Source organism: Oryzias latipes, chromosome 7 (genome assembly GCF_002234675.1).
Source record: "Oryzias latipes chromosome 7, ASM223467v1".
Lineage (NCBI taxonomy): Eukaryota > Metazoa > Chordata > Actinopteri > Beloniformes > Adrianichthyidae > Oryzias > Oryzias latipes.
Genome location: NC_019865.2, coordinates 32,952,966 through 32,974,185, shown reverse-complemented (window position 1 = coordinate 32,974,185; position 21,220 = coordinate 32,952,966). Strand labels below are relative to the sequence as shown.

Sequence of the window (21,220 nt, the reverse complement as noted above, 5' to 3'; positions counted from 1 at the left end):
AGCTCCTTGGAGAAAGTGTGTGTGTGTGTATTGGCCTGGGGGCGGAGCTGGCAGTGCAAACTCTTCCTGGAAGGGGCGGTTCCTCACTTTGTGACATCACAATGTGAGAACCTGCTCGTTTTCGTGGAATGGGAGGGGCTGGTGCTCAGAGAGCAGGTTTTTAGAGGAATACTCAGAAATAGGTAAATGGATCAAAACAACACTTTATGGTTGTTTTTGTGAGGAATGAACATTATAAAACACCTAAAAGCTCAAAAAATGATTTTGCATAGTATACACTCTATAAAAAAATATTTATTTTTTACTTTAAACAAATTTCTGGTAAAAAACCTCGTTGTTTTCTTTAGATGTATCGATTCGTGTCAATGAACGTCTTTAGTTGATTGGATCATTTTTTTATTATTGTGGACTCCAAACTGCTTCCTGATTGGACAGTAAGAAGATGACGCGCCTCATCCTACCGGAAGTTCCGGTTTCACAGACAAGCGGGGAAACCAAACGCTGCGAAGCTTCATGGCTGAAAATGTCCCCAAGTCGAAGTTGAAACGTAGAAAGTTTCCAGTGGAGGAAAAGTTGACCTCGAAGAAGAGTCCGCGCGAGACAACCCCCCCGGGAGCAGCGGGGACGGTCGGCTCGGCGGAGTCCGGTTCCAGCGGAACCCGGAACGGGTAACTCCGATTCTGTTAGGAAGAAGCTCAGATTGGGACCGGACTTCTGCCGTGATTTACCGTCAGACAGAAGTCCCGCTCCGACCGTCCTGGCATCTGTTGAGCGTTTCCGGTGGTCTGAACATTCAGATTCTAAATGAAATGTTGTTTTCTAGTTTCTGCCATTCTGAAATTCAGCTTTAGATAATATCAGGAGACAATCTGCTACTAATATTCATAACAGATAAAAATGACAAAGAAACATGTGAACACATTGGAGAGCATGAATTTACCTGCTAGCTTTCTGACTCAAACATTAATGAATCAAATACATGCAGCATGATGATGTGGAATATCGACACTTAATCTGACAGAGTTGAACCTGTAGAGGATGAACGGCGTCATGAACGCTAACATTGGTGGCTAACGTTTCTATAGTTCTGCTTCATCTTTGCTTCACTTCCATCCCAGATGGTTGGTGGGATTGAATTTCTGTGAGTTGCAGATCAAACGTCCTGAAAATGAACTGCAGTCCTGCGTCTCCATGCTGTGAGGACAAGTGTCGGATCTCCTTCACAGGTCGCCCCCCCCTGCCGCGGCCCGCCGGAGCTGCCGTCCGCCGGCCCCCGCCGCAGAGAGCCCGTGGGCGCTGGCCCTGTCACACCTGGAGGGCCTGCAGGGGGGCTGGGTCCCTGACCTCCCCCCTCCGTCTGCAGCGGTACAGAAATGCATCAGAACCACACCTGGACTCACCTTTGGACTTAAGTCGCTAATCGTCCCACTGATGGTGTTTTTAAGGACATTTCTGAAGAACATGTCTGTAAATTAATGTGAATCAGGAGCCGTCATCATCAGTGGGACGTTAAATAAACAGAATAATCTGCCAAGGGGGTCAGAAAAATAGTTTTGACTAAGAATTCTAACTCAAAGGAAGAGAAATCGAGTCATTCAGACTGAATTTCTTGAACTGAGATCATTTTGCTGTTGAAAAACTTTCTAAAAATGATTTTACTTGTGAGACAGAGAAGAGGATTTTTCTTTAGGGTCTTTTACGTTTGGGTTTTTGCAGTGCCGCTGCATTAGTGCACCTGACCCCCCCGTCCCTGAAGCAGTGGACCTGGATGGGGGCGATGAGGGAGAGCTGCAGCTCCACAGCAGAGGAGTCGCAGATGAGGGGGGTTTGTTGTGGTCTATGGAGGAGGCGTTCCCTCCTCCCCGTCATGAGGAGGATGATGATGGAGCAAAGGGGAGAACAGGGAGATGAAGGTTCTCCTCCGATGAGGATCTTTGAGTTTAGAACGTGGCGTGCAGCCAAACCCGCAGACGCGGGAACAGCGTGCGGGCTGCACTGCCTGAGCGCCTCCGGTGTTCTCCTCATGTGTCCATGTCCATGGGGAGGGCAGACCTTCATTAGCTGCTTAGGTCAGCCAATCAGGATACAGCTGATGGAGACGTCACAGGAAGTTAAGTGTTTAGCGCTGAGAGGAGTTTTACAAACAGATGCTGATTCTGTTTCCATGGAAACCCAACTTCAAACATTTGACCCGGTTCTCTGAAGTGGGTCTGGTTTTCTGTAGGACGGCCCCGCGAGGCGCAGACGAGAAGAAGGGCGGCCTTCAGACGAGGAAGACGCTTCATGATGATGTCATGTTTCTGCAGAAGCCGTCCTCGGACCTGGACGGGTGGCGCTGGCGTGACCTCTGTGAGGAGGTCAACCCTTTCCCACAATCCTCTTCACTGATTCCATCCAGCCTGAGCTTCGTCCAGCAGGATCTTCACACCAAACCTGCTGCCGCCTCATCTTCAGCCTTCACAAGGCGCAGCGCGAGTCCACAGACGGAGACCGCTCCACCCCTCCTGAGCAGCCAACGGGCCGCCCCCCCCAGGAGGACAGAGGGAGGACGGTCGGAGGGTTCTGCAGGAGAGGAACAGCAAAGGCATGGAGGGAAGGAGGAGCTGCGGAGCTGCCCCATGTGTCTGCAGGACTTCCCCTCAGGGTAAGATCTGAACCTGCATCTCACCCCACCTCCCTGCGGGGCGGCCCCTCCCCCACCATGACCCGACACTGAACGTTCCTCTTCAGAGCTGGGCTGCTGTGTCTGCAGGTCCTCTCAGATGGACCGTGACAGCCACCTGGCCCAGTGTCTGTCCGACATGAACGTGGACGTCACCTGGTGATCCTGCAGGACGGAGACGGCCCCGAATATTCCTCAAAGCTCCGCTTCACCAAGCAGACAAGCACAGACTCGCTCACAGAAAACCAGGATCCTTTTTAATAATTACACATATTTACAAAGATGCGGTGAGAATGAAGCACTTGATGTAAAAACGTGTCAGTCTGATTTTCTGTGCGGATCAGGCGGGGGGGAGACGGTCCTGCTGGAGACACACCTGCAGAGAAGAGGGGGCTGCTCTTCCTCATCTCTGCTCCTCTGACCAGGACTGCAGTCCGACGTTTCCTCTGGACGGAGCAGAGGCTGCTGCTGATGGCGTTCCAGCCTGCCGTCCGTTTCCACACCTTTGTGTCCAACACCCCTCCTTTGCCCCCCTGAAAGACGCGTCTCCTCCAGGGGAAGCCTCAAAAAGTGGATCTGCTAAAGTTCTGAACTAACATCATCAGGTTAAAATTGATCTTCATGGAAATGTTTTCATTATTGCCCCGCCTACAAAGTAACCATAGCAACAGTGAACCGATGGGGGGGGGAAATGAAGTATATTTTCACATGAATGTTAACGTCATGGTGCTCAAGCTAAACTGTTGGTGGTCTGGAGCAGCGCCCCCTGTGGTCACAGCAGAGCTGCACCGCGGGGGGGGGGGGGGGGTGTCTTCGTCAGCTGGATTTCTGTTTTCAAAGTCCACAGCGAACGCCGGGACTTTGAGACATTTTGTCTGATGTTGGGACGTTTTCCCGTCTTTTCCACTCAACAAATTCAGCAGATCTAGGATTTACACCCCCCCCCCCCATCTAACATCCAGCATAGAAAGGTTTGACTACAGTTCCCATCAAGCCGCAGTGGGATTCAGACTCCATTTGGGGGTGGGGGGTCGCTCCTGGGACAAATAGAACTTCATTGATCCACGGGGAACTGCGATTGGTTTCAGTTGAAGGTCGACCGCGGGGCAGCCGGCCCCCTCCCTGTGGGAAAGTGAGGCCGGAACACAAAAGTGTGGAAACGTCACAGAGCTTCATCGATGGGGGGGCTGTCTCACTCCTCACTCTGCTGGCATTAACAGACAGGATCCCCCCCGCCCTCCCCACCCCACGCAGGCGGAAACAGAGACGCAGCCCAGCAGGATCCGGGGGTTTGATTCCCTGTGAATCAGGAATGATCAGGACTTTATTGGTTACTTTGATTGACAGTCTGGTTTGGGGACAGAAGCCTTTCTTACTGCAGCTCTGTGTGTGTGTGTGTGTGTGGGGGGGGGGGGGGGGGGCACTGAAGTCAATTTCGGAGGCACTTTTAAATGAAACGTTTGTTCATCCGTCACAGAAAGAAATCAAAGGAAACCATGGAAACGTGCCGTTTGCATCGATTAAAGTCCATCTCTGATTCTACGCGATGAGACACAATAACTTAGTTTAGTCTTTAGTCGTCTTACATTCTTGTGGGAGGCCACCCCCCACATGCCGCCCCAGGTGGAAAACAACACAGAAGTGCAGATGAAATGCTTTGAAGTTCATTCAGGAGCGTCCATGCTGGCGAGCGCCGACCGTGCTCTGACCCTGGGATTGACCCTCGGGGTGGGGGGGCGGGGGTAAGACAGGAGAAGACAGAACAACAGGTGTGGAAGTCCAGAGTCTCACACCAGAGAAAAGTTCAGAACGGCCCAGGAAGCAAGCTCCGCCCAGTTTGAGGACCAGTTCAGAGGGGAGGAGTCTGCATCCTGTGTGTGGCTGAGGGAGGGGCTGCTCCTCATATAGACTCCTCTGTGGTCAGCAGCAGCGGGTTGATGTACTCGAAGCCCTCAAACTCTGATTGGTCTATCCTCTTGATGACGTCCCTGAGGAAGAGGAGGAACAGGTCATGGTGGGCGGGGTTACAGGCTCAAACACAAATCACAAACAAGGATTTATATACGATTTAGGACCAAATTAAGTGGAACCCTTGTGCTATCCTAGGCACTTTGACGTTGGGAGTGGGGTCATCTAGACCCACTAGACAGTGCTCTGAACCTTTTTTCTTCAATGATTTGTGATCTTCACTGGTGTCCATGGATTACATGAAATCTTTCCACCTTTATCCACCTTTGTCATGGTAGGAAGAACACGTCAATGTAAGGGTGGGTCATCTAAGATAGAACAAGGGTTACAGAGATTTCTAACTACTGGAATCAGAAGATTTCTGAATTATTTCAATGCAGCAAATCAGCCCTGCGGTCTGTTGGTGTGTGAACGAGTGTGCGCTACCGTCAGTGTGTAGCACACACACTATAGCCCACTGTGTGCCATAGTGTGTGTGTCACTATAGAGTGTGTAAAACAGTGTGTGTTTGATACAGGAGGAACCACAGCGAATCAGCTTTCACTGCTTCACACAGGAGGTTTTGACAGAGGTTTTTACGCCGGATGCCCTTCCTGACACACCCCTGTATTTTATCCGGGCTGGGGACTGGCACAGGTCTCAGACTTGGGCCCCCTTAGTTGGGCAGTGGCGTGAAGGACACACACTGCATGCAGCTCATTGTTCCCCCCAGTGATGTGCCAGTCCTACATGCAGCCCATCCAGCTGCCTGTGAGTGAAAGAATGTCATGAACTCAGTATCTGAAGCAGAATCGATTCTCTCTTTGGCTCTGGAAACTGAACCTCCATGATCTATGAAATCTGTCTCAGAGCAAAGGATGTGAACATTGTGTAAGTTCCCCCTAGCTCCAGACGTGGGGGTGGGACTGGGGCATGGGGGGACAGGCAGAGACCCTCCCACCACCTACTGAGCTGTGAGCGCCTAGGGCGATCTCTGCTCTGAATGCTGGAATGTAAACATGGACGTTCATCTTTTAGCCCGTGCCAAACCCATAAAGAGCAGGATTGAGCTTTTTTGCCCCCACTACCCCCCCCATTGGAGTGGGCAAGTGCAGTCCATCTTCTTTAGTAACAAAGAAAAGATGGGGCAGGGTGGGGGTACTTGCAGTGTTTTATACACTTTCCCTTTTTTGAATGAATTAATCAACAACACAGGCAAACAGGGGGGTGGGGGGTCCGCCTCCCCCCTCAGCTGTGGATTCTTTGACAGTGTTTGATGTTGGGTCCTTGTTCTGTCATCTCTGTCTTCCCACCATCCAAGCCTGACTTACACATGCCCCCCCCCAGACCTCCATGGAGAACTTTGGGCTGGTTTCCTGTGGGACTCAGACCGCTTCAGAATTGACCTTTCTGCTGATGTTTGTGACGGGTTCTGCTCGTCACACTGAGGAACAGCCTTCATCCACAGGCTGTGCGGCTGTTAAACAGTCCCACCCACCAACTGCCCCCCACCCCTCTCCAACCGTCTCACCTGTGTACACTGTGAACTTTTTTTCAGCTTTACAGTTATTAGGGTGATTGTCTGCTCCAAACGCAATTTTGTTGTTTTGATTAAATTAAATCTTGAATCTTGAAAACGCCATTTGCGCAACAAATATCCGTCGGCTGTCTCTCTTTTACCGCGCAGAGAATTCTCTGCTCCCCGCCTGTCCAAAAATGTGTTTCTTAGCTTGATGCGTGTGGGCGGAGCTTCCAGCTAATGTTTTAGCCTGATCGCCCCATGTTGCGGTGTCTGAGTTTATGCCGTTTACAGTGTATGGAAGACACAGAGGATGTTGAGAGATCAGGTTTATCTACTTTGAAGAGCTCTGCAGAAACATCGGTCATCCCGTCTCCATGTCTGCCATCATTCAGATTCTCCCCGTTCAGGGATCTTCTCTCCCGCTGCTGTTTCTGAAAGACGGCCGCTTCTGCAGTCTTACAGAAACTCTCTCTGAGCGAGTTTGAAGACTTGCTGTCCCGCATTAACCCCAGAGGAAAACAAATAAAATTGCCCCGATGAAAATAAGAAAGAAAAGCTAAAGTTCAGGAGGTCAGAGCAGGCTGGCTCCCCCTCAGCCGCATAGTGAGATCAACCGCTCCAGCTCCATGGGCCCTGGGACAGACTGTCGATGTTGACCCGCCTTTTTCCAACAGCAGGCGGGGGGCGGGCTCCGGAAACCCCGCTGCCCCGAAAAGGAAACGGCGGGTTGAGAAAATGGATGGAAGTTCAGGAGAACTATCGGATTGATCCACCATACTGGATGTGTTTTCTACCCGCTCTCACTGAAAACGTCACGTGACCAAAGTTGAGTCCCTGATTGGTTGACATGCCGCGGCGAACTCTCCAAAGTTGAAATAAACAGGAATTGGGTGTGAACGCAGCTTTACAGGGAAGTGCTGCACTCTGATAGACGTCCACATATCAAGCCGGGCTGATTCAATATCCCTTCATTTTTTAAACGTGTTCCATAGAAACCCAATAAACCCTGGTGCCATCAAATAGTTGGAGCTCTGTGCAGCGTGAAAATCATTTCTAAAAGCCTCTTATTTAGTTTGATTTCTTTATGTTGATGAGGAGCCTCTGCTGTCAAAAAGTGGGTTAGATGCATTTGGATTTCAGCCTGTTTATTTAAGCGGCAGCTTTGTTCAGAAACAGTTTTAAATGTTGGAGCTCCAACAATCAATCCAGCATGGATTCAAATGAAGACGTTGTTTAACAAAAGCCTACTAATATCTGCTGGCACAGCTTTCCTCCTGGGATCTATTTTTTGATTGCACAGCGGCGCGCTCGTGTCTTTGTGCGGCTCCTGCAGACGCCGCTCGGAGCCGCTCCGTGTTTGTTGTTGTGCCAGAATTCTGCGGTCTTTTCTCCCCAAAGTACATTTGAAACAAGGGCTGCTGTCAGGCGCTGAGGGCTGCACGTTGGCATTAATCATAGCCGCGTCCCTGAAGGATAAAGATGTCAACGCTGGGAACCTGCAGAGGCGGGGGGGGGGTCCTTTGGTTGATGAGAAAGTCCTCTGGGAAGATGACAACCCAGCATGCCGTGTTTGTGTGTGAGCACTCAATAATGAGGAGAAGGCTCTGCTCGATGAGTGACTCTTTCTCCAGCAGGGATCAACCCGCCGGAACTGTTCCGTTCCCCCACATGCATGTCTGCTCTGACGCCTCAAATCTGCTGCAGCTTTGTTGTTTTAAACCAAATGCTGCACAAAGAAGGATGAAACCGAGGAAAGGTGGATCCTAAGCAAAAGACTTTAAGCTGGCAGCAGTGAAGTCCTGCTTCTCCTCGTGTGTCCGGATGGACGCTCAACAAAAAACCGAGCAAACGAGACGAGTCGGCTTTCCTCAGCTTTCCACTCAAACATCCGTTCATGTTTTCATCTTTCTGCTCCAGATCACACGTTCACATAAACGTTCACTCAAAGCCTCCAGAGCTGGATCTCTGCAGCAGCAGGCGGTTCTGAACCACCTCAGCAGAACCTTCCAGATCTTAGTATAAAGCTCTCAAAATCAAAAAGCTCTGCCCTTAAACATCTCTGTTGGCCGACAAAAAATTAATGTTCGTGTCTGCAAGACGGGAAAAAAAGGTGTGACGTTACAAGTTACATTTACATGTAACCCTTGTGCTATCCTAGGCACTTTAACGTTGGGAGTTGGGTCATCTAGACCCACTAGACAGTGCTCTGAACCTTTTTTCTTCAATGATTTGTGATCTTCACTGGTGACCATGGATTACATGAAATCTCTCCACCTTTATCCACCTTTGTCATGGTAGGGAGAACACGCCAATGTAAGGGGGGGTCATCTAAGATAGCACAAGGGATAATCTACAAAGCATATTACAAGAACCAGCTCTACACCCTCTTTAGGGTGTTGCAGGGTTTGTGGGAGTTCGCTCATCCAGTCCATGTGTGTTTTATGGATTTGGAGAAGGCGTTCGACCGCGACCCCCCATGGTATCCTGAGCGGGGTGCTCCGGGAGTATGGAGCCTTACTGAGGGCTGTCCGGTCTCTGAATGACCGGAGCAAGAGCTTGAGCTTTTGGTTCGCATAAGTCAGACTTGTTCCCGGTGCATGTTGGACTCCAGCAGGGCTGCCCTTTACAGTGATGAAAGTCAGGCAAGGAAAAAATCCCTGAACTTTTCTTTGAGCGATATGGCGGGCACAGAGCGAAATTTTGGAAAAATACGTGGTCTTAGATGCATTCTGGTGCATTCTGGCAGCTAGTTATTCACTTCTTTATCAAGAAACTAAGACTAATTGGAGCATCATGATTTGTCATTCAAACCCCTAGTTTGACTCTCCATTAAGGACTTGCTGGTCCTAAAAAAGAATTTGGAAAATTGCTCAAAGTAACACAATCCTACAATCTACGCTTTTCCTTAAAGCTGCAAAACATACAATTGCTAAAATATAGTAACATCAAAGCCCCAAATGGCAAAAAGAACACCAGTAACTATGATATTCTATGAAAATACCTCAGTTATTTATACATTATTTCTGCTTTAGAAATGACTGATGTACAACATCCACTTGCACTGTTTTCTCAAACTATAATTACATCAAAATATGGGATCTGCTTTAAACTATAATTCTATAACATAATACATCAATTCTTTAACACCAATACTAAGTAATCTGGGAAATATCAAAACAAACATACAAACTAAGCTAAACATTGTAAACATTATTTTTTAAGGGAGTGTGGGTCCAAACCATCAAATACTTATAATTAATGTCAACTATACTGAACTAAATCAGGGTAATTAGGAAATACAAATAAATTAGATAGAGAAATGTATTCAAAATAAAAACTGAAACTCAAAACTAAAATTGAAATTATTTCAAAATGTGGTTTTGAGATTATTTTACACAAAAAAGTATTTGACCTACACTACCTTAAAAATCTTTTTTTTTTTCCAGCCAAGACCACTTCAATTTGTTTTTTATCGTCTTCTCACAACTGAGGTCGTGACCACGCTCAATAATGACGATGCCTGCCATTATTTTAACACAAATTTGATCGCAAACTCTTCAGGTGTGTTTGTGAAAGTTTAGCGTGGACCGCCAGTTTTGGTCTCTAGGGAAGCAAGTCACGCTGACCACGTGGTGCAGACAGAGCCAATCAGACCCGTCGACGCATCCGAAAGCAACTAAAACGTCCCGTCATTGGTCAATTAGGCCGGGAAGACGAGAGATGGCCACGACCATAGAGGAAGCGATCTGCGGAGAAATATAGAAAATAAAGCTAAAATTAGCTGATTTCAGACCATTTTTTAATCCGGAAAGCGATTTGTCCGTAGAGATCAGGTCTTTATTTCCCGGAAAGTACGTTCGGTTTGCTCAAAAACCCGGATTTCCGGGAATTCCCGGAAGACTTTCATCACTGCCTTTATCACCAGTTCCCTTTATGGACAGAATTTCTAAGCGCAGCCAGGGACCGGAGGGGGTCTGGTTTGGAGGCCACAGGATTTCCTCTCTGCTCTTTGCAGATGATGTTGTCCTGTTGGCTTCATTGGGCCAGGACCTCCAGCGTGCATTGGGGCAGTTTGCGGCCGAGTGTGAAGCGGCTGGGATGAGGGTCAACACCAGTGAATCTGAGGCCATGGTTCTCCACTGGAGAAAGGTAGTCTGCCATCTCTCTGTGGGTGGAGTGTTCCTGCCCCAGGTGGAGGAGTTTAAATATATTGGGGTCTGGTTCTCGAGTAAGGGAAGACCGGAGTGTGAGATTGACAGGCGGATCGGAGCAGCGTCTGTAGTCATGCGGTCGCTGTATCGGTCCGTTGTGGTGAAGAGAGAGCTGAGCCAAAAGCAAAGCTCTCAATTTACTGGGCGATTATCATTCCAGTACTCACCTATGGTCATGAGCTCTGGGTCATGACAGAAAGAACAAGGTCCTGCATACAAGCAGCTGAAATGAGCTTCCTCTGTGTGGGGGCTGGGTGCTCCTTAGAGAAAGGGGGAGGAGCTCCGTCAGCCGCGGAGAGCTCAGAGTAGAACCGCTTCCCCTCCACATCCAGAGGAGCCAGTTGTGGCTTGGGCTTCTGGACAGGATCCCTCCTGGACTCCTCCCTGGGGAGGTGTTCCGGGCATGGCCCACTGGGCAGAGGCCCTGGTGGGACATGACCCAGGACACACTGGAGAGACTACTTCTCTCTTCTGACCTGCGAACGCCTCGGGGTCACCAAGGCGTTTGTACTGAAATGTCTGTCAAATCTCTGAGCCTGCCTGTTTCTTAAATGCAGCTCTAAATTTGTGGCGTGTGTTTAGAAGGTAAGCGCCACCTTCAGTGTAGTGTCATCCTTCATGTTTCCAACAAAGCCATGTAAGTACAATGTTAGAAAAAAGCAGATTTAAAGATTTAGTTTAATTTCAGGAAAGATTCTTTACATTTCAGACTATAAAAGTGTTTCCTCGGCACTTCAGTTATTTTTTACTCAAGTAATTATTATTATTTTTATTTTATGAACTGTCATTCTATTGTTATTTATTGTGTGTATTTTGCTGCCGGACACCTGAATTTCACCCTTGGGAGATTCATAAAGTTTCTGTCTGTCTGTCTAATTACTGACAAAGCTTTGCATTTACGTCTTCTTTTCTGACTTTGACTGTTGAAGAAGCAGCTGCAGAGTGGGACAGTCGTACTCACTCGTCGTCAGGCGTTAGCTGCACCGGCTCGTTGGTAAACTGCGTGTCAAAGTTTTCCAGACCAAATTCGTCAGAGATCTGCGGTTTGAAGGGCGGCGTCATCTCCTTCTTTTCCAGCTGAGGAAACACAAAGAAACCACGAATGTTATCGTTGCTCACTAAGGAGAACAGGCTGGAAAAGGAAGCTCAGTTCTGGATGGGCTCTGTTTGTATTTGTTTTCCTGTCAAAATAATGTCAACCGGAGGAGGGGGAAGACCTGAACGCAGCAGAAAGCAACGCCGAAACGGCGGTTCCTTCAAAGGGCACCTGAACGCAGCAGAAAGCAGTCTGAGACCCGTCTGTGAATGCAGCCTCCCACCCATCTGATCAAAGCAGAAGTTATCATGTAGACTGAAGCTGAGCCTGCAGCAGAACACTGTTCCTCAGCAGCTCCATGTTCGCTCATGCTGGCTCTGCAGAGACTGCTGAGGGCGCGGTCGGCAAAGCATGTTGTTAGCATGAGGCTGGATCTATACTCCAGTGGAAAATGGCTCAACCGCACCACAAAACACATTGGCTCCACCCCTTCTTTTATTTCAGAGGGAAAATGTAACCATGGTAACAGAGCAGTCACTGAGAGAACTTTTGACGTTTGTGTTAAGTTCAGAGAGTTCCAAAAAAGCCTTTTTGTTCTCAAACTTTATCATGATAAATAATTATGACCTCAGTGAGTTTCTGATACAATAAAGTCTTCACCACATTTAGGATTTTGCTTCACTGTTATTGCTGAACCGTCCAGGTTCTTCCATTTCAGACTCTGGTCCTCCTGGTTTTTAACACGTCTACCATCTGCAGCAAAGCTGTCTGTGACATTAAAGCTCTAAATGTGGGTAATGAGTGAGCAGACAACTAGACTACAATTTATCTGAACCACACAGTAAAACCATGTGTAGGTGGATCAAATGTCCTTGCATTTAGTCCTGTTTTTATAAAGATAAATTCCTTAACCCCCCTCCAAGGCCATAGTAGTTCAGCATCACAGATGTTCAGTTTTAGGAGGCCTGAGCGGGCTGCCTCCCCATCCTGCAGGGGCTCTCTGTCTGCCCCCTTTTGGCACGATCTTTGTTTGGCCTTTCAGATCGGTACGGGGGCTTCGACTAGTGATGACGACATCACACTACAGCAACAACACTTAGGCAAACTACTTATAGGCTGTGTCCAAATTCCCATCCTAATCCCTAGCTATTAAAAAACTATCTAGTGCGAGACACCAAGCACACTACTTGTTGTAAAAACGGGAAAAATTATGTCACAGAAGAGAAATCAAATCAATACGAGTATCTAAAAATTACTGTGTTCTGATGATGAAATGTCTGTTGTTAATTTAAAAAATAAATGCAAACACAATTTTTTCACAAAAAATTTTCAATTGCAATGCATTGTGGTCTATAATCGCCAATCTAGTTAGCTGGTTGCACACTGGTTTTTCACAGAGACTTCTGGGAAATCTGTAAGGCAGAATGGAAGAGCTGTATTAGTGTGTAAATGACTGTACAGCTTATCAAATATTGTGATGTCATCTCTAGTCGCGAGCCCCCGTACCGATCTGGCATAGCCGGCTGCCTGGCGTAGCCATCACCTCGCTACAGTCAATAGGAGCATTAATGATGCAATGGCAAAATATATTTGAGTTATAATATTGCTTTAAAGCACTTCACTTAATAATGGGAAATATGTAACCAGAAGCATTTAAGTGTATTTCCGGTCAAAAATAATGGTTGTGTAAAGTTAAAGTAAAATATGTCCAACACAAGAGGCCCTCAGTTTTCATCTGCCAGCCCAGCTGTTGGACAGGACAAGTTAAAAATAAAAAAGGAATAAAATGGTTGTGTAAAAGGTCACAATTATTTTGTGGGGAACAAATAATTTTTTGTACCCATGTCAGGTCACGGGCTCCGTACTTCTCACCGTTTCCTGACAATCTCTATGTCATAAACACTTATCAGCGTACCTTCTTAGCACTCTTCCTGCCAGTAACTGTCCTGCAGCACGCCCCCACCGGACCAGAGAAGTGAGTAAAAAGGGTTGTACTTGACGTTGATACAGATGTTCCAAACTTGTGAGCAAAATATAAAGTTTGGATGAACTAAAAAAGCGCAGGATTTCCATAATTTCTGTCTGTGGTTGCTTTGCCCCACCTTCGTAATTCCTGACCAATAAGTTTAGAGATCTTTAGTCACATGCTTTTGTTTGCAAGCTTTAGTCTGGAACAGAAAAGTAAGTCCCGTTGACATCAGTCTGAATACAGACCAAGCTTTGAGGTTCAGGACTTGATCTGGACCAAATTAAGCAGGACCAGGACCAACAGATTTTTCCAGGCTGAATACACCCTAAGATATAGAGGTTGAAATGACAGATTCAAATGTCTATTAACTTTCATAATTATGAAAGCTGAATGAGCAAAAAAACACTGGAGAAAAACAATGTATGCAAAAACCCAATTTTTCAAATCAGCTGGGAAAAAAGGACAGACTTGTCCTTTCGGTCTCAGGATCTTCCCTCAATTAGCTGTTTTTTTATTCTAAAAATGATAGAAAAAAGCCCAAAAAATTGACAGTTTGCCAAAGAAAGAATCAATAAGTCAACATGATGTCTAAAAATGATTAAAAAGACATTTAAAATCCATAAATGAAAAGTTGCCTGGATCAATAAATGGTTCAAATCAGTTTCCTAAAGTACAGATAATTAAAGGGACAGAGTCTGGGTTCTGCTGAACTGTTCAAACCAATCCTATCTATAGCTGAACGCTAGAAGTTCTGCTCAGAGTTTTTCAACCATTACAAGCTTTTTCCCTTTTGTATTATGAACAATAAACTGCTTCATTTTTCACAAAAATTAGAATAACAAAAGTAGAAGCAGAAATGAGCTGAATGTTTTCACACCAGCATAGCTGAAACAGCTGAAAATACGACGTGACTAGAGGAGCTGAAGAACGGAAACCTGTTTCTGACAGAATAACCTGGACTGTCGGAAGATTGAGGAAGAAACTCTGCACTTATTTCAAAATGTTGAGAAAGGCAAGATTAAAAACTGGATCTGTTTTTCACTTATGAAAGACTGCAGAGGCTGAGGCAAACATGTGTGTGTGTGTGTGTGGGGGGGGGGGGGGGGGGTGATTAGGCCCGAGTGATTCAGCCTGAGAGTTTTTGTCTGCTGTGTTTCCATGGTTGCACATCAGTCAGATGTGCACGAGCACATTTACTAAGAACAGGATGAGGTCAAAAGCGGCGCAGATGCAAGATCATTAGAGCTAAAGAGCAACAGGAATTATTCTACCGTCATGGAGTCACTGCAGAGCCAGGCCATCAGCAAGTACCAACGGGTCACAGCTAACAGAGACTCAAGCAGACATTCAAGAAACGCCATCACCAGGGGGCGCTACAAACTGACTTACAGAGCTGGATCAATCAGAAAATACTGCTGTTGAGCAAAACCGATCATCTCAAACTGCAATCTCACATGAGTCTCATCTGGGAAAGATGCCTGTCTCTGACCAAGGTGCCAGCTTCAAACGGAAAACAGCAACAATCCAGCAGCACAGCATCATTAGGAAGAATTCAGACCAACAGGCTCGATCCTGGTCCTCTTGGGAGCAACGGTCCTTGTTCACTTGCAGATGAACTCTGGTGCGATTCACTTCAGTGCACAGACCAAAGAGAGGAGATGATGTGAGCTATGGGCGTTAGGAAGCCCTTATGTGTCTGCTTGACCCCTCCTCCTGCTCATTTTAGCACCTCTATTACCCCAATGAAAGCAGTCCAGGACTGCCTTTAAAGTGATGCCAACATCTGGCTGCAGCAGCAGCTCATTTTTGGACTGAACTTTGTTATACTACAGTCACTTTATTTTTCTCTTTTTAGAGTCACATTCTTTTTTTCATCTTATTGTATTTTATTTTGTCATTTGAAGTTAGATTCCCTGTTTAGACTGGAGCTTGAGAGAAACGGAATTTCAATTTCTATGTATGTGAAAACATTATAGATAATTACAATAAAGTTTACTTTGACTTCTAGCCTGTTTTGGTTTGTTAGTACAGTTTTTGAAAACTTATTGTAGCATTTCGTCAGTGCTCTTCAGTACTACTCCGTTTTCTCCATGTTTGTTTTTTCAGACTTGTGTGATCTAAAAATTATATTTCAAGAGCCTAGCTAGTTCAGGTGGATAAGGACTGGCACATGGGAGATCAGGGTTCAATTCCCAGGGCGTGCATTGAGTTTCATGCAGTGTGGGTCCTTGGGCAAGGCTCTTTGCACTACTGCCTATCCATGTAGCCACAAGGGTCTCCCTGTCCTTATCCTGGATAAAATACAGGGTTGTGTCAGGAAGGCCCCCCAGTGTAAACATCTCTGCCAAATCCCTGGTGCAAATCAGTGAAGCTGATTACTATGGTGACCCCCGAAGGGATAGGCTGAAAGGTCAACATATTTAAAGAACCTGTTTCACGTTTCCTTTTGAGTGGCATCCACACTGTTTCTGTGTTCATATTCTTGTCCACTCTTTTTCACTATACTGCTTATAGTGGCATTGTAATTGGATCCTCTTATCAGTTACCCCCTTCCTTTGGATTGGGAGTTTAACATAAGTGAGATCTATTCCAGGGTTCTCTTGGTTTTATGTTATTCAGCTGTTCGCTTAGCTGTTGACCAAAGTTTGAAGTGACATGTCATTGGTGTGTTGCTGGTGTGACTGGATGAGTCCAATAGTGCTTGTCTGGAGCAAAAGTGAACTGCTGCATTGTGAACCACTATCAGGCCAATATCCCTAAACAAATACAGTAGAAGTGGATGAACTTAGATATTTAGTAAAAGCCAACTTGGCAGAACAGAAGTCATATTTCTTTTAAGGGAGGGTGGGGGATGCTTAAATGTCAACTGTGCCAAAAGTAGTCCAGGTAGATAGAATGGACAATCAGAGAGGCAAGTAGACAGCCACATTATAATCTGTTAACTTGATAGTCCAATCCACAAAAATTCACAAACGTGGACTCTAACCACCGTGTCACGAAATGTCGTGAAGAGAGTCCGAGCTTGTACAGGAGGCTGAGTGGCACTGGTTAGACATAGTTAGGCTCTGAAACCCACTCTGGCTTTGCCCATATTGAGAGGCAGCAGGCTGGTGTGGATTTGCTCATAGTCCCTCATCTCAGTTGTACCGTGTGGAGGTGTGCCTCAGTGAATGAGCTGTCAAAGACAGGTCCCTTATTGCTGTCTCAGTTTACATGTCAAACAGAAGCACCAAGTACCCAGCCAACTTGGAGTCTCTAGTAGGGGTAATAGAAAGTGTTTTGAATGGGGATTCCATTATTCTACTGGGAGACTTCAACACCCATGTGGCGAATGACAGCAATAACTGGAGGGGCGGAACGGCTTCCCTGATTGGAAGCTGAGCCGTGCTTTGTTAATGTATTTTTGTAGCAGTCACGGTTTCCTCTTGGCCACCATATCTTAGTACAAGGGTCAGTGCATGTGGCACCAGGACACCGTATCAGGAAGTTCACATTTGAAAGGTCAGCTGAGCTTCCACCATGTGTCCTGGACACCTGAGAAAACAGAGGGGAGAATCTTTATCCCCTCACACCTTTGAAAACATCATTTGGAGGTCAGGAATTGTGCCCCAGGACTGGCAGACCAGGTCAGTTCTCTTTTTAAAAAAAGGGGACCAAAAGGTAGGCTTCAGCTTCAGGAGGATGAAACCTCTAAGCTTTTCTGGGAAAGTCTACTCCAAGGTACTGGAAAAGAGAATTTGGCTGGTAGTTGGCCCTCTGATTCCGGAGTAACTGTGTGGTTCCCTGGTCCCCCTGGAACAGTGGACCAGCTCTAAGCCCTGCACTGGGTTTTTCGGGGAGGCGGTGTGCTACGGGCTGGCCGTGCTTGGGGGGGGCAGCTGGCTGGGGAGGGCGGGGATTGATCTGCCAACCCTTTGGTTGTTGGATGAACTGCTCTACCGCCTGAGCTAAACTGCCGCCCTAATAAAGGTAGTGATGGACATTTCTGAACAGTCCTCATGTGGTTACAACACACTACTCTGGCACTGGCATGAAATACCCTTCTTGACCAGGGCACAGTTTACACTTTCAATCAAAAATATTGACAGGATTTTGTTGGAGAAGTGGACGTGGGTCCGGAGTTCCCGATAAGATTAGTTGCGTTGATGTTGGCAACAGGTGAGAGGTAAAGTTTAGCCACAAAAGAAGTGGTAAATAACCCAACATCTCTGAGCAAATCAACTCAATGCTTTATATACATATTCAGAACTTAAGCTGTTTCCTGTGTTTGTTTCACAATCTAAAAACCAAAAAGATGCTAATCTTTCTGTGACAATTTCTGGTGATGGAGACTGGATGGTTGGAGAGGCTGCTGAATCGCCGTCTCCAGAACTGTACAAAATAGGGCTAACCACAGCCTGTGGTCTTGAGCGCTACATGGATGCACTCCCCGCCACGCATGACCGTCCGTGGACAGAAACCTGACAGAGCATCTGTTTTCACTGCACCTCTTCCATGCATCCAGACACGTATTCCTATATGACACTCTGAGGACTAGCGGGACGAGCCACTGTCCTTCCAAGTAAGGTTTTGTTTTCAGATAATAGCGCCCCAAATGAGCAGCTGTTGAATTGCACTATTTGTCTAAGGGATTTAGTCCATTTCAGTCTTTGGTTCCCACAGTGCTGTGTGTGAAAGCAAATAAAACCGGAATATAGTGGGCATTTTTTAACGCTGCAACAGATGAATGACCAGAATCAAAGTTGCTGAAATTCACAACCAGCTCAGGAAAATGATGGTAGTGCTGCTGTCATTGTCTCCTGACAAACACTTCCTTGTTTCCAGTTTGTAATCATATACAGTATTCCCCCCTTATTCGCGGGGTTTGGGACCAGAGAGTCCTGCAAAACCACCCCCCACCCCCACGGCTGAAGACGGTCCGTCACCGATCTTTACTCATCAAAAAGCCTCCTGAAACATTTCTGATGTCTTGTAAAACATGTTAAAGAACATTGGAATATTGCTCAACATAAAGAGTTTTCTTTTAAGTTTCAGAGTAATAGACTGAACCATAGTGTACTTTATAACACACATTAGGACCGTCTCTCTGTGCCTTAAAACCAGGAGTCCATGCTTCCTTCCTCTTTGGTTCAGGGTGAGCGGTTATTTTCACCCAGAAGAACACTTGTTCCAGATGATAGTTATTTTCTGCAATTTTCTTTTTTTTTTTAGCACATCAGGATATTTTCTGGCTGCTTCTGAGTCAGCTGATACCATTTCTCCATGCAGGGGCACAGTCTTCGGTTATAGCGGTTCAGGAACTGGTAGAACCGGCTGTTGTTGCTGTGAAATATTCCTCAGCTGACTGGGCGGCGTGCTATGCATCTCCGCTCCCCTCCTCCCTCTACAGCACCTTATTTGGAAGCAAAAGTCTCATACAAGCGTCTTGAGCTGAGTTTTTGTGTCGAACCGGAGGATTTATGTGACTGATAAAAAATCTGCAAATAAAAAACTGTGAATATATAAACGCAAATGCGCGGGGAAGACTGTGCTACATTTGAATCGTTGTCGCCATCTGCTGGTAAACTGAAACAACTTAGTGAGGACCGTCCTGTGGAGAGCTTTGGGAAAGCTTTCTTCGCTCTACAGTTGGTGTACAAAGCTACAATGAAGGAGGCAAAAATAGAGTCAAGGCCTTCAGCTGTAATTCAAAGGATTTTGGACAAAGTGTCTGGAAAAAAAAGAAGTTTCGGCGATGCTTTGAAGGCAGTGAGGCAGACTTTGTTTGTGTGTGTGTTGTTGCTTTGTGTGGTCTCCGTTTTTTATTGGAGTTTTGGGTTCAGACTTCTTTCTAAGAAAATCCTCAAACACAAAAACACTTGTGTCTTCTTAAAATGCCCCCCCCCTCATCTTTTCAGCACCTGCCTACTCCTCTGTCAGTCTCACGCCCTCACATCCTGTCTCTGTGCTTCGCCTCTCTGTCTTACTCATGCTCCATCTTTTATCTCCTCTCATCCCTCTCCTTTGATGTGCTGTTGGGGGGGGGGGGGGGGGTAGACCGTGTGTGTGTTTGTAATGAAGGGTGGCCTGCTACGATCCCGCCTCCTCCACACACTCTGTGGCGTCCCAGAGGTGGAATGTGGGCAACAGAGGGGGGAGGTTCCTGCTCAGGCAGCATCAGTGAACCTGATGAGGCTCTTCAGCTCCACAGGAACAAGGACGCCGCCATCACAGACGCCAAGTGCTCTCACTCCACCGCCGCTTTCAGAGGTACGAGTGCAGCAGCTTGAATCCAGAATGACGCTCCCAGTGCAAACGGCTGGTGAAAGGAGCAGACTCCATCTTTCCTGCATCGCCAAGTCTTCAGCTGAAGAGAAAGCTGAAGAGCGAGTGATGCCAGGCACAGAGCAAATGAAAATGAGAGGAAGAAGACGGTGAGGATCACACGCTGAAACGATATTAGCTGGAAGAATCCTAAAGAGGCCAAACTACTTGTTGACAATATGTAGAGCAGAAAGTGGCAGACAGCTGAAAGGTTCAACAACTTCAACCAGTGGCACCTAAAAGCACAAAAGTAAAAGAAAAGATAACAACAGTAAAAAAAGAAGGAACACAGTAAAGGAGAGTCCATCACTGATGAGCTTCCTGTCTTTTCTTGGTTGTAAAAGGAATATGTTTCCTCTGCTGCACACTTTGTCTGCTTTCTGACAACATTGATCTAATCAGAGTGAGCCCTAAAGTCCACCCTGGCGTTTGGTGGACTTCTGCCATAACAGGCATTTGCAACGGACAGGAATAAACTCTCAGGCACGTGGAGCGTGCACGAGCAGCTGCAGGAGTGATGGGCAGGGAAAATATGCTCAAGGGTTCCTTCTTCTTCTTCTGGACCTTTGAACACATGGATGAATGAGGTGAAGGCTCCTCCTCTGTGGTTCAAATGTTCAAACATCTGATGAGAATGTGTCTGTGCATTAGGAGCGTGGGGGGGGGGGGGGGGGGGAGAACAGACAGTATCTCCCACTTAACTGTTCTGCCTGTAGCTGAGGGTCGTTGCTGTAAAAGCTGTCTGCTGTCCCATGAAGGACACAGAGTCTAAACCGCTGAAGGATGAGCAGTGAAACCATGGCTTCTACAGGAACGCTCCAGTCCGTCGTCTTCAGGCCTCTGCATGAGAGGCAGCCGTCTGTTCCTAAAATAACAGAACACTTCTTGACATGTTTTTATAGAGGTTCCACTCTTGTGAGGTTTTCTGTGCTTTCTTTCAATGAAGGACGGAGCGAAGAGCCAGGAGAAGTCGTGTCTCCCTGGTTTATTTATTATCTGTCTGTCAAGCTGCTGAGCAGAGAACAGAGCTAAAGAACAGAAGATGGTATCTGTCCAAAACAACAGAGTCCAGCGTTTTGGCTTCAGTTCTGTGCTCTTTGGGACATATTTGTATCCACCCAGTTCGTATTTGAAAACAAACGTTATTTATATGATTTTGTTTAATGTGGGTTAAGGTTTTTTTTTAAATTCTGGATTGGATGGAAACGAGTCAAGAGAAAACAAGAGAGGAGAAAGAGGAGAAGAGGGGACAGAAGAACAGAAGCATTTGACACGAAGAGAGAGAAGAGTTTCTGAAGGCTGAAGGTTTTCAATGTCCTGAAGAACTTTGTTTTTGTGCACAAAAGTATTTTATTTTTGTTAAAGTATTTAACAAATCAAATAAATCCATTTATGCATATAACGGATTTACGCCCCTTGATGTCGGTTTTTTTTTTGCTGGAGGATGTATACTCCAGGTATGGGAGAGCAGGAAGGCCCCCTCATCCCTGTTCATGGAAGTGTGGGCTCAAGGGGCGGAGTCTCTTGTCAAAGTTTGACAGGTGACTCCGCCTCAGTCACAATCATCTGT

General features: G+C 46.6%; 2 protein-coding genes across 7 annotated transcripts in view; one reads left to right on the top strand and one right to left on the bottom strand.

Moving 5' to 3' along the window:
- The first annotated feature begins 429 nt into the window (after positions 1-429).
- Positions 430-2,941, top strand: faap20 (Fanconi anemia core complex associated protein 20). Of its 4 annotated transcripts, XM_023957089.1 has the most exons (5): positions 433-668; positions 1,022-1,141; positions 1,227-1,365; positions 2,307-2,644; positions 2,753-2,941. In XM_023957089.1, the coding sequence occupies exons 2-5, from the start codon at positions 1,119-1,121 to the stop codon at positions 2,823-2,825; spliced, it is 573 nt and encodes a 190-aa protein (XP_023812857.1). In that variant the 5' UTR covers positions 433-668; positions 1,022-1,118; the 3' UTR covers positions 2,826-2,941. The 4 variants fall into 4 exon arrangements, 3 of the variants coding, with proteins under 3 accessions (XP_023812855.1, XP_023812857.1, XP_023812856.1); XR_002873569.1 differs by lacking the exon at positions 1,022-1,141 and having other exon boundaries at positions 430-668; positions 1,153-1,365; XM_023957087.1 differs by lacking the exon at positions 1,022-1,141 and having other exon boundaries at positions 431-668.
- Positions 2,898-21,220, bottom strand: part of prkcz (protein kinase C zeta) — a 105,283-nt gene continuing 86,960 nt past the window's right edge. For 2 of the 3 annotated variants that reach the window (XM_023957085.1, XM_023957086.1), the window contains exons 14-15: positions 11,304-11,419; positions 4,415-4,650 (exon numbers count right to left, since the gene is read on the bottom strand). In XM_023957085.1, coding sequence (XP_023812853.1) covers positions 4,563-4,650; positions 11,304-11,419 — 204 coding nt within the window. In that variant the 3' untranslated portion in view covers positions 4,415-4,562. Of the gene's footprint in view, positions 4,651-11,303; positions 11,420-21,220 lie in introns of all 3 variants that reach the window. The other variant, XM_023957084.1, reaches the window with a different exon arrangement.